This window comes from Raphanus sativus, unplaced genomic scaffold, assembly GCF_000801105.2.
Source record: "Raphanus sativus cultivar WK10039 unplaced genomic scaffold, ASM80110v3 Scaffold0202, whole genome shotgun sequence".
In the NCBI taxonomy this organism is placed as follows: Eukaryota; Viridiplantae; Streptophyta; class Magnoliopsida; order Brassicales; family Brassicaceae; genus Raphanus; species Raphanus sativus.
In genome coordinates, this window is record NW_026615522.1 from 40,152 (window position 1) to 53,538 (window position 13,387).

Here is a 13,387-nt window from a genome sequence, read left to right on the forward strand (position 1 = left end):
ATCTTAATTACACCTCTAATTTTATTCAAGAATTTGGATTGTTTTTAGTATATCTATTTGCATATAGTTATCTCAGATAATTAGTTTATTAAAAAAAAAAAATATATATATATATATATATAATATATATAATATATATATTTCCTGTTCTAAACAATTGATCAAAAACATATTTATTATAAAGATAAGCAGCAAACACCTAAATTATTTGCTTTGTGATTTTTTAAAATTATAGTTTTGTACATAAAATAAAAATTATTTATACTTCAATAGATATTTCCTTTTTATGGTGTCTTTGGGAAAAAATATAAAGGAAAGTAAAGTAAAATACTCTAGATGGTTGAACCCTATCCATGCATTTCGGCTTATTAGAAGTCTAGACAAAAATATTTTTATATTTAAAAAATAAATCATATTTATGGATGTTTATTTTCTTATTTTTTATTTTTATTATTTATGTGATTTAAAAAAGGAAATTTCTTATTAAAAACTTATTAAAGCCGAAAAAACATTAATAAAAATTATATAGAAAAACTATATCATTAGGGATAACTTTGTAATTGTCCATTGTAAAAACTAACGTGAGAACGACACCTAGAAGTGATTTTCAAATAAATTATAGAGATATTTTAAAACCAAACTTTAGTAGGTAGATCAAAAAATTATAAGTTGACAAGAAAAGCTTAAAATTTGAAAAAATGACTTCCATATTCATTTAAATTTATGTTAACATACCTGAATGATTGAAAATAACAAATTCATATTCATTAAACATATTTATATGAAAATTTAGAGTTCAGATTTTAAATATTTAATAATATGGTATATCTGTAGATGATAATTTGTCATCACCAAAAAGGAGATTTGTAATTAGAAGATGATTATAAAAAAAATCTATGAACTATTAAGTAGTTTGTTAAATATTTAGGTTAAATAATATATAAAATTTTGGAAAAGTCAAAAAAATCTTAAAATAAGTGATAATGTGTCAAATTTTGGTGAATCACTTGATTAGATGCCTTCATGAAAAGAGAGAATACTTAATCTATATAGATTTTTTTAATGTTGTGTTAATAAGTTTATAGTAAGATGATAATTAAGAAAAAGATAAATGCTTTTATATAATGATGTGTAAATAAGAGATTGTGTCAATCTTTTAACTTGATGTCTCATAACTATTTCTCTTTCTGTAGTATGCAAAGGTTTTCAATATTGGGCTCTAAACACTAAGGCATATGCTTGTATCTTTTACATTTCTTCTGCATTTTAATTTGAAAGATAAGTTCAAAAAAAAAAAAGGTTTTCAATATAAATAGCGGTGCTAGGAGTTTGAAGCAAACGCACAAATTGTAACCAAACAAAAGTCAGTCAAGAAAGACAGAAAAATGGAGAAGAAAGAGTTATGGATTAACTTGACAGAAGAAGATTTAACCTTAGAAACAAAGACTCTAATCTCTTCTCTTCCTTCAGATGAACCTTACCTCGGTCTAAACCTATGCAAGTACCAAGGTTCTTGGTATTACTACAACTTCCTCCAAGGTATCCTCAATGTCCAGAGAGGTTTACAGCCTCAAGACACAGATATCATCATCGCATCTTTCCCTAAATCCGGTACCTTATGGCTCAAGGCACTCACTGTGGCTCTTTTCCAAAGATCAGAGAACCCTTCCTCTGGTGATGATCATCCTCTTTTATCCAACAATCCTCATGACCTTGTACCGATTCTTGAGATGCATCTGTATCGCGACACCCATAAACCTGACTTGACCAAGATTTCATCGTCATCTCAAAGGCTGTTCTCTACTCACATGCCATTCCATACTATGCATGAAGCTCTCAAATACTCTCCTTGCAAGGTAGTGTACATTTGCAGGGATGCTAAGGATTGTATGGTGTCACGTTGGCGTTTCATCTGCAGGTGTCTGAACAAAGAGGAGGACAGAAGCATTCTTGAGTCTATGTTCGAGTCCTTCTGCAGCGGGGTTGCTTTGTTTGGTCCCTTTTGGGATCATATCCTGAGTTATTGGAAAGCTAGCTTGGAAAACCCTAAGCATGTTCTGTTTATGAAGTACGATGAAATGAAAACAGATCCTCATGGTCAGCTCAAGAAGCTTGCAGAGTTCTTGGGTTGTTCCTTTTCTGAGGAAGAAGAAAAAGATGGATGTGTGGATGAGATATTGGAGATGTGCTCTCTGCCTACGCTGACAAGTTTGGAGGTTAACATGACCGGAGAATCAGTCAATGGCATTGATAACAAGAACCATTTTCGTAAAGGGATAGTGGGTGACTGGAAGAATTATCTAACTCCAGAAATGGGGAACAAAATGGACATGATCATGGAGGAAAAACTCAAAGGTTCTGGCCTCAAGTTCTGAGTTATATTCTAAAATGCATTGTAATAATAAAGTAGCTTGTCTGATGTATGGTTCATGCTTTGGTATCCAGAGTTATGTCATGTGTTGTTTGTGTGTGTGTGTGTGTTTTCCCCTGGGTGTTGTTTGTGTTCTTTAATAAAACGTACATTTCTATAGTAGGACCGGTTTTGAAGTCCTCAGTTCTATAATGACCCAGTCAAAATCAAAGTAAACATTAAACATGTATTTTAATAGTAAATCTCCACTTCTGCTCAACATCAGTTACAAAAAGAAGGGCATCAGATATTTTCATGTGTGCAATAGTATCACGTTTTCTTTCTCCTCTTATGCTCAATAGCTGTTACAATAATAGGGGTATCAAATATCTTTTGCATGTAACAAATGTTTGGTGCCCTTCTTTTTGTAACTGCTGTTGACTCAGAAGAGAGAAAGCAAAATGTTTCATATCCCTTTCTTATTATTTGAGAAGCACTTTTAAAAATAAACCTTACCTCCATGTGTGATTAACAACTTTGTCATTTCCTAAGTGTCAACACCACAATGCACCTCACATCATTTATTCAATAGCCCTTTCTTGCTTAGATTAATTACATGTCATGCCATGTCACATAAACCTACAAAGTTATTATAATATATGTTTCATTTTCTATGCATGTTACAACGATAGGATTAACTTAAATATTAATCCGTTCATTGTTAATTTATTATCACGTAGTTCCTGCAAATAAAGTTTTCAATAAAATGATATGTTCGTCCATCGTAGGTTTTTGTTGTTTTGTATAATGAAAATACAATTTATATATTTATAAAATGGACAATTTAAATATTTATTAAATGGTTTATCCCCTTGATATTTTGACCAAGCATAATGTTATCCACGCAATATTATTAACTACTTTATGGTCAACATTTTTATAATAAGATGAAATGCATTAAAATCCGAATGAAATAAGGCATGAAAATAAAGTTTGCAATCAAAATGATATATTTCATCGTAATATGTTGTTTTATATGATGCAAGGTTAATTTAAAAATTTATAAAACAGTCTATCCTCTTGATATTTCGACCAAACATAATGTTATCCATGCAATAATATTAACTAACATTATGGTTAACATTTTTATAATAAGATGAAATACATTAAACTCCCAACGAAATAAAGAAAATGAGATAAATTATCGGCACCAATTTATAATTTTTGTTTCCATCTTTATGACTTTACAATTGTGTAGTCAATTTAAGAGGCTTTTGATTATGGTAATCCTCTTTTTGTGATTGATCATCTAATTTTTAAAATATTTAGAAAAAGATATTGAATCACTTAAATTAAGGACCATCGCTTTGTATATTTTATAAATTTTCATAAATGATAATCATATGAATTAAACTGTTATATAAAATTGATGCTTTGATTAGTTTAAAAAAAAAAAATTATAGGACCAACGAAAAAATGTATTATGTTGTATTATAGTGTTTCGTATAAATGGACATTATATATCTATCTACTAAACATAAAATGCATTTAAAAAAATAATGTATTAGAACAACGTAATCATTCACATAACTTCTGCATATACATATCGAATAATTAAGAGATTTAGTGCATTGCCAAATGTATTATATTGTTTCCTAAAATACAAAATAGTTTTAATCAGTCATAAATTTTGATTCTCATCGCTATAAATTAGTAAATAGATTCTCAATCACAATTAAATGTATCCCATTTTGAATGGTGATTTTATTAAAACATCAAATCAGTCAAAAATACAATCACATTTTGCATAAACTATATTTCTGATACATCGTTTGTTTAAAGCTACAATATTTCTGATACATCGTTTATTTCTCATGGTAAAAAATTATTTATTTTAAACAAACTTACTAATAAAAATATTTGTTTTCTCAACCTACTGAACCATATAATTTTTTTATGTGAATAACCATATCATTTTGATACATCGAATACAAAAATATCTGTATTTGATTAGGTACATAATAATCGTATAACTTCAGTTGTTATATGAAATTGTTGCTTTGATTAGTTTTTTTTTAATTCATAATAGGACCGAAGAAAAAAAAATTATTATGTTGTATTATAGTGTTTCGTATAAATGGAAATTAGATATCTATCTACTAAACGTAAAATGTATTTCAAATATATATAAAAAGAATGTATTAAAACAATGTAATCATTCACATAACTTCTGCGTATCCATATCTGAAATGCATAATTAATGAGATTAGTACATTGCCGAATGTATTATATTGTTTCCTAAATTACAGAATAGTTTCAGTCAGCCGTAAATTTTGATTCTCATCGCCATAAATTAGTAAATAGATTCTCAGTCACAATTAAATACACTCCATTTAGAATGGTGATTTAATCAAAACATCAAATCAGTCAAAGATACAATCACATTTTGCGTAAATTATATTTCTCATACATCGTTTATTTAAAACTATAGTTTCTGATACATCGTTTGTTTCTCAAGGTAAAGAAATATTTGTTTTAAACAAACTTACTAAGAAAAAAAATTGTTTTCTCAACCTACTAAACCATATAATTTTTTTAACCCGGAGAACCATATCATTTTTGATACATCATATTATTTATTTTCTGATCCACGAATTTATATGATAATTATAATATAATACGTAGTCAATCATGATATGCAAAAAATATATCATATACAAAAATTATGTTTTATTAGGTATGTAATAATCATATAAATTCAATTGTTATATGAACTTGATGCCTTGATTAGTTTATCTTTTTACATAAATCATATCAAATGTTTTAAATGTTCCTTATATTATTTTTAAAAAAAAATTGGAAAGAAAGACATAATCAAAGATTATGCATTGTTTACGGAAATTTAATCTATTTTCCTAAATTACTGTTGATTTTAATTGCTATTCTAACTGAGACAAATCATTTTGAACATATATGTAGTTTCAAATATTCATAGTTTTATGATTGGTCGAAATAAAAAAATTAAATCGTTCCAGTGTAATATTTTGTATTAGGTACATGACTTTTTCATTAGTTTTCGTCTCACATCTAAAAGATGATTTATGCAGAATTTGAGCATGATCTTTTCAGTATTAAAATATTAACAAAGGTATCAATCATGTGTGGAATCAATTCATAATATTCACTAATTTTGAATAATTTAACCATCAAGTAATTTTCCTCAATTATAATCGCTGATAAACATGTTTATATATACAACTTGAAATACAAATATTGCCTAATTTGAGAGCTGTGTTTTTATTAAAACATGTGTTAAAACAAGTTTTAAAGTAAATTGTACCACAAGTTTAGGAATATTAATTAGTAAATATTGCTATAATTTTGGGGATTTGTTTTCATCATTAAAACCCTAAACATACATCATTATGTATATACTTACGCACTGTCTTAACACATCTCCTCATCACATCCTTTTTTCGAATCATCATTAAGAAAACCAGAAGTCGACTAGGAAAAAACACACATGGCGGACTTCATTAGTTTTATATCAGTTTTTATTTATTCATTTAGATTTACTTCCACAAACTATATTTCAATTATACAAAACAAATAACACAAGTTTTAAAATACTTTGAAGCTTACTTTATTTATGTATCTGTACTTTCATTGAATCTCTTAACATGAATAATCTGTAATGTATGTGTTTATGATTTTACCTTTCTAATATCCATATATTAAAATTGTAATTTATTTAAGTTTTTTCACCCTGCGCAAAGCGCAGGTTATCACCTAGTTACTATTAAAAATTTAAAATACATGTAATAGTTTTTATTTTGATTTCGGGTTGTCATCTATGTGCATGTTTATGCGTTTCCAGTCATGAACTCCAATATTGTAAACACATTATTTGTCTAAACTGAGTTCACCAGTCGTATTTACTTTAAAATATAAATAAATTTTATTATTTTATAATAAATCAACCCCAGCGTACATACTCTTAATCGCTAGGATGATTGTGATTACATTTAGAGACGACCTGAAAATAACATTAACATAAGATATAGATATGTAAACATTTGTAAGTGAATCACAGGACTAATTACTTCATAGCCAGACTTTTTTTTTCTCTCCACATTTTCACCACCTCAAGCTCTCCGGAAAATACTGTAAATTTTCAAAAGAGTAAAAGAGTAATAAGTTGAAAACTCAAGAAATATTTATGTGCTTTCAATCAATTCTTCCTATATCGTGACTTTTTTGTATAACAATATGTAGTATAACTCACTTTTCTGATAAGGGACATGTAGTAAGGCTTGACCTTCTCGACATCAACATGAACTTTGCTCTTGCTATACAAGTCATACTTGCTGTATATAATAATAAAAATAATATTTAGCAGTAGTTTTGATTTCGACTCAATTAGTTAATCGTGTTTTAGAAATGTAGTTACTTGAAAACGTGTAGCCACTTGAGGTTCTCTTTGTCTTCCTCGTTCATAAGGTGTGTGTATTCTCCAGCCGTGTGCAATGCTGTAGATATATAATTAATTAACTGAACTAAAACTTACTATTCTTAAATATTAATTTATAATGTTATCTAAAATCATTAAAAAAAAATCGAAACTTACGGTAAAATGAGTGATATCGGATTATGAATTGGCCGGCCGACGGTAAGGTGCTTCCATTCTCCTTAGCCACCTAGGAATATAGGAGTTGACCATTAATTTATACATACTATTAGTTAACCATTAGTCACTAGAGTCAATTTATCATCCAACTTTTTGAAAATAAAATCAATTTAAGATTTGAAAAATATTTGATATATAAAATATAAATTATATAAATCAAGCAACAACAATTACCAGATACATGTAGTCGTCATGGCCCCATGACATCATGACATTGTTTAAGCCACATCCTTCTGTGTAAATACCAGATTTGGTGTTGTAGGCTTGGTTGTGAAAATCAGGATTTTCCGAAAAATACTGGTGTGAAAAGTAAAATAAAAATGTTAAAGAAAAGTTAATTATTATTTTGTCATTATTAGTGTATATGAAATTATTTCAACAAATTTATACACTTACACATAATAAGAATTTTATAATGAGATTGAATTAACTATTTATCTACCTTGTGGTGCACGTTAGATTCATCAAATGCACACCCAACAGGAAATGTGTCACCTGCATGATTTTGTGAAAGCGAGAAAACAATTAGTTTCATAGGTATAATATGGCAATTTAAACATTAATCACAAATTTAGCTTAACTTACCAACAGTAGCCCATTGAGGAAGTCCTCCGAACTGTGGGAGTGTAATAACCTTCCCAAGATCTGAAAATTCAATACTCGTGTGATGATTCGTTATAAAACACAATTAGGTTTATCCAATAATTGGATAAAATCAAATAAAGTTAAAACGGAATAAATTAAAAAGGATCTGAAATGTTCGATTCTAACAACTAAAACTTCATTTAAAGATCAGAATGGATCTGAAAGACTGAAACCAAATCAAAACCAAAGAAGATTTGACACTTTTTACATATCATATTCTAGTTTGCATACTTAAAAACCATATTAGATATTTTTTATTAATTCATAAAAAAAAGAGTGTTAACAAATTACCATGAATAAGAGCGGTTAGATGAAGCCAATCTTCATTAGGATAATCTTTGCGGATAGCTTCCGCAGATTGAAGCAAATGCTGAATCTGAGGCTCGTCGAGATCTGGATCACTCTCGTCCACCACCTCGTTAAGAAGCTCACAACATTCCCAAATGCTCATCACCATTTTATCTAATTTTCCATATTCTGCCCTCATTTTTTTCACCTACAAATACATTATGTTTGAATTATCAGTTACATAGCTTTAATAAGATGTACATGATCGGTTTTAGACCAAGATGAAACATTGATCATCCAAATTTTAAAAAGCTAATATATATAGTTTTCATGACTTCTAATTTGTTGAAACAATTTTTCTATTAAAAATGATCCAAAATGTTTTTTTTTGATCCAAAATGTTTATAACTGCATTAATCTGGTAAGGGTTGGTCTTGTAGAGGTCTCTCATAAAGCCTAATTAGTTCGGAGACTCTTACAAAATCGACGGTCTGGTTAATGTGTTGTAATCTGTAAAACTCTTCGACGCCCTTCTGCCTCTCACTCTCAACATCATAGTCCCTGCGACCGCAAACCAATGCATGCATATTGATCAGGTCAAGGTGTAGAGAGTACGAATAAAAATAAAAACTCTAATTTTGTTTGTGTAATATTTTTATTGGATTCAACATAGATGGCGGCAGAAAGAAAAAAAACCTGAATTGACGGCCGAATGCATTCATCTCAGGTGCCAAGAACGCGTCATCGTGTTCGCTGGCAGTTCTTAAGTTGTTCTCGCTCTTCTTCTGGAATGCAGAAACTTCCTCTACTTGGAACAAAAGGATATATAAATAATAAACTTATTGCAAATAATATCGTTGTTTTTATCTTAAATTTCCATGTAAAATACTCTTATAAAATCGTTGTTTTACGCAGGAAATAATTCTTGGTTTTGACATAAGCTCTCATTGATATATGAAGGAAATATAAGCCGGTTTTTGGACATATATTTAATTGTAAAGCTATGGAAAATGGAAAATTTAAGAATCTAGGAGAATAGCTTCTTACCAAACATCGGCTTCTCAATAGAGATTGTCATCTTCCAGGAACGGTGAGAAATAATGCAGAGAAAAAAAATCTGGTTTTGCTTTGATCTTAAACTTTTGCGATGAAGGCTTTACGAGTTTAAGGTATATTATATATAGTGGTGGATTGAATTAGGAGACAATTGCTCTCCTTGATATTAGGAGGAAATCTAAGTCCTCGTTGACGAATTATGTAATTCTTCAAACAAATCTTTTTATATCTATCCAATTTAGAAACAGCTTTTTAATATATATGTTTCTTGTACTGTTTTGTATTATCTGAGGTTTAGGACAGAAAATAATCTACGATAAAGGAAAAAAATCAGGGATAAGATTTTCTGATGTGAGTTTTGGAAGTTTTGACTGGTTTGTAATTACTATTTCAGTGTGTGTTTTTAGTTATTTTAGATAATTATCTATAGTTTCCGATATTTTTGCTAGACTGATTGAATTTTCCGATAACAAAGAGTTGTCCTTAACCTGAAAATATGAATGAGTTTTGTCCTCAACTACGAAAGCTTGATTTGTAGCCTTGTACAAGTCAATGCACCAAAAATACAAAGCTGGGATTGACTCAGCATTACGTGGCCTATTTAATATGTTATCTCAAATTATATGGATGTGCTTTTACACACATGCATGACGAAATATCTACTCATCACCTACCTTCAACATGTAACTCAAAATATATTTTGTGTTAACTTTACGTCAACACAAAAATATCTCATCCGTTTTTGAAAAAATAATATCTCATCTGTTTATTTATTAGCCTTTTAGGTGAATATTTTTGAGAAGTGATTTGGTTGATTTCGGTTTAGAAGATATATATATTGGTTTAGTGGTTTAGGGTTATGGGTATTGCATTTTCTCTGCTTCCGGTAATATGCAAGTTTGGCGTCTAATTGGTTCTCTGTAAGAGTGTAGACGAATCTCTATGCCGTTGAAGACTTTTTGATCCACAAAAGTTTTCACTAAAATAGAACCAAGCCCAAAATTTAGCCCTGTCGAGGCCCGGTTACAGAAAGGGTAGAATCTGAGAGTGGTACTAGAGTTTTGTGTCAATAAATGAGAGATTATTCAGAAACATAGTATTAGCACAAAAGAAAGAGTCAAAACTTTGCACTGTTGCCATTACAGATTTACTCTCAAGTGTATTGGAATGACTTTGGTATCTACCTTGCTTTATATGCATACATATAGTTCCTTAGTTTTTTCACTTCTTCAGATGATTCCTCCAGTAGATGATCCACGTATAAACAAATTCCAGCTCCGCTGCAAAATTTAAAGTAAAGTAAGTAGATACAAAACATTAGTGTCACAAACACATGATATATATATTAGACATGGGGTGGATTGATGCACCAACCAGAGGGGAGCAAATGGAAGCCAGATAACATCCCACCGGAACTTCGGAAGCCTAGACCAGGAGGGAGAAGAGTATTAGCATATCTATGATCCAGCATAATGGTGTACTAAAAGTAGCATATCTATGAACAAGCATCTCTGGAGCAAATTGAGATCAATTGCACTTTATATTCTCTTATGAATGTCTATCAAATGTAAGAGGTATACTCTCTAGTGGTACCTCAGTAAGTAGTAAAGCCAAAAGATGGTCAATGCAGATCCAGGAAGACAAGAGTACAAGAACCACCGTCTATGATCATTCTTCTTATCTAGTAGCCCGACAATTGAGAGGCAGCAAGCCATGATAGCAATCCACTCTGATCCAAAAACCCGGCAATTAAAACTGTTATCGTTGTAAAAAAAAAATCAAATAACATGCAAAACTTAAGTGAAAATCAAGTAGCAAAGTCTTTGTGGTGGCAGTAAGGTTTCACTAAAGAGGTTCTAATAACTATACTAGCAGAGAAGCAATCCAACAGTTTTCATTCTTAACTATGAAAAGTGATGCCCAGGAGCTACAGCCAAAGATTGACCAAGTGAAAGTGTGCATTAGATTAACATGCATCCAACATATATGTTTCTTTCCACAAACTGGCACAAGAGAAGAGACTACACAGTAAACTTCCACACAAGATGTACCCCTAGCATCTCTAACGGCGAGAGACAAATGTAATAAACCATGGATTCAAAAGTAAAGAAACAAATTAGATGTAAAACAAACCAGCTGAAATGACCATCCACGAGTTAAGATCTTCCATAAAGTAGGCATGATACCGCTGCTCAGAAAAAAAAATTGACAGCACTTCAGAACTCATGAATTACAGAGAGTACAATATACATAACTTAAATTAATATAAAGAGAACACATAACTCCACACAGAGAGTCAAACTTAGTGTTATGAATTTACAAATAGTAATCAATTTTTTAGTATACTATCAACTCTCCATAGTCAGTCAGGCAAAAAATAATAATTCAGAATCTATAAGCAATTCAACTTGGGAGAACACCACCGTACCAGCTCCCACGGTGACATGAACTGCTGAAAAATGGAGTAGAATAGGAAAGCTCCGTAGCAAACCAGAAGAACGGCGAACACTCTCTACACACAAACAAACACAATGAATAATCGAAACATTTCTTAAAAAAATCCACAAAGTTTATACTGGATTGAGCGATGATCATACCTTCCACTGGCGACTTTGCTGAGCGTGAGCTTCTTCGAGCGACCTGACGTACTCTTCTTGCTCTGCATAAACGAGCAAAAGCGTTTACGAATCTGCTGAGTGATTAATTAACAAGACGATAAATAATAATAAGAAGAACCTTGCGTATCAATAGGCCGAGAATCGATGTCTTCGAAAGTAGGAAGGACGAGTTTATCATCATCTTCGTCTTCGTCGTCGCGACGAGTTCTCCGCCATCTTCTCGCTAACTTCTCCATTAGATTTTTTTTTTTTCTTCAGAGAATTTTTAGATCGAATTAAGGAAATGTTCAACGTCATAGACATGAGAGTCCACTACATGAGCAAAAGTCATTTCGACTGGTCACGGCCCATTTAAAAGCCCATATATGAAAGACCAGTTCTTGAGCCCACAAAGAGCATCATCCTAAGAAAACCATGTGGACATTAATACAAATTACAAGGCCTTGCTCATATTATTCTCTTCTTTTTGGTTACAATGAACAGTTGTGGTGACTGGTGATATAGATAGCACTTCCAACTCAAATCTGGTAACTAAAAACTGATACACACACTTTTGACCTAACCATATTTGGGTAATGGGTACGCGTGTAACTAAACTATTTGTAGGTTTCGGGTTGTTGTACTTGTAACCTGTTGAGATAAGTCCATGAATATAACTCCGGAGCAGCTCATAATACGACACGAAGACGAATTACCAACGTAAGTTGATGACGAGACCCCCATGTTTCGCGTGTGAGGTGTGGACTGATCTGACGGCTATGATTCTCCCAGTTGTTCGATTGACCTTTGACTCCCACAAAAAAAGTATAGATAACATCAAGTTGGATAATCCAACCTAAAGGACTCCGATCCCACGTGTGTGTGCGCGCGCGAGTTTTTGTTCTTCGCATTTTAATTTAGAATAGTAAGATCGAATTTTTTTAAATGTATAAATACATAAGGGTAGAACAAACTTTTTGGTTTTATAGTAAAGACTTAAGACTTAAGAGTCTCTAAAAAAGGGAGACCAAACGAGAAATGATCACTTAAGTCTCATCAAAATAAGTCCGGAGTTATACTTTCTTTTATTCTGGTCATCGTCTTGCTCGTGGGTTTTGGGGTCGTTCATCATTAGTCATGGACAATAAGATTTCGTTACTGTATTCTACGAATTTTCTTTTTTTTGATCTCACAAATATATTTTTAATACGAAAGTCTACCCTTGCACTTGTCACAAAACTACAAATACAAATATTAAATCGTTTTGACTATATATACGAGCAACAAAATATCATAAATGTGTACATTATAAAATACACATGAACGTAAAGTCAAAATCATTTTACGACTTAACAAAAAAAGTCATTTTACGTACAAAGACTTTCCAAGCGTGCGTATATAAGAGGCGCCCAAAAATTCTACGCGTTACTTAATCTATTCACAAATTCTACGCATAGCACGTAGCCGATTTTGAAATGTTTCATAAAATTAAATACTTAAAAATATGGTTTATGCGAACGTCGATTACTTAATAACCAGAAAACGAAAGATTAATGAGGTTAATGATCACTTGACATTGCATACACATGATCAAAGTATAAAAAATATAAGAAATTGTATTAGAGTTTGACCAAAAAAGGAAATTATTTTAGACACGGAGATAGAGACATGCGCATGTATAATGATGTCAAAAGTATAAAAGTAGAAAGACTTCAAGCATGTAGATATAATAGACTAAGTGTCAAATCGGTGATTATTTTAAAA

At 30.9% G+C, this 13,387-nt stretch overlaps 3 protein-coding genes across 3 annotated transcripts; 1 reads left to right on the forward strand and 2 right to left on the reverse strand.

The window, feature by feature from the left end:
• Positions 1-1,364: 1,364 nt before the first annotated feature.
• Positions 1,365-2,375, forward strand: LOC108849994 (cytosolic sulfotransferase 3-like). The gene has a single exon (XM_018623586.2). It carries the CDS (start codon positions 1,386-1,388, stop codon positions 2,373-2,375), a length of 990 nt encoding a protein of 329 aa, XP_018479088.2. The 5' UTR covers positions 1,365-1,385.
• Positions 2,376-6,284: 3,909 nt separating this feature from the next.
• On the reverse strand, positions 6,285-9,233 carry LOC108838889 (inositol oxygenase 4). The gene is made up of 11 exons (XM_056996391.1): positions 9,018-9,233; positions 8,667-8,775; positions 8,450-8,531; positions 7,974-8,178; positions 7,623-7,682; positions 7,480-7,532; positions 7,212-7,334; positions 6,978-7,047; positions 6,801-6,879; positions 6,636-6,717; positions 6,285-6,514 (listed from the first exon to the last, which is right to left on the reverse strand). Exons 1-11 carry the CDS (start codon positions 9,046-9,048, stop codon positions 6,488-6,490), a joined length of 921 nt encoding a protein of 306 aa, XP_056852371.1. The 5' UTR covers positions 9,049-9,233; the 3' UTR covers positions 6,285-6,487.
• An 867-nt stretch (positions 9,234-10,100) lies between these two features.
• Positions 10,101-11,933, reverse strand: LOC108851727 (uncharacterized). The gene is made up of 7 exons (XM_018625188.2): positions 11,763-11,933; positions 11,624-11,685; positions 11,455-11,538; positions 11,160-11,214; positions 10,620-10,755; positions 10,401-10,451; positions 10,101-10,306 (listed from the first exon to the last, which is right to left on the reverse strand). Exons 1-7 carry the CDS (start codon positions 11,878-11,880, stop codon positions 10,207-10,209), a joined length of 606 nt encoding a protein of 201 aa, XP_018480690.1. The 5' UTR covers positions 11,881-11,933; the 3' UTR covers positions 10,101-10,206.
• Between the last annotated feature and the right edge of the window lie 1,454 nt (positions 11,934-13,387).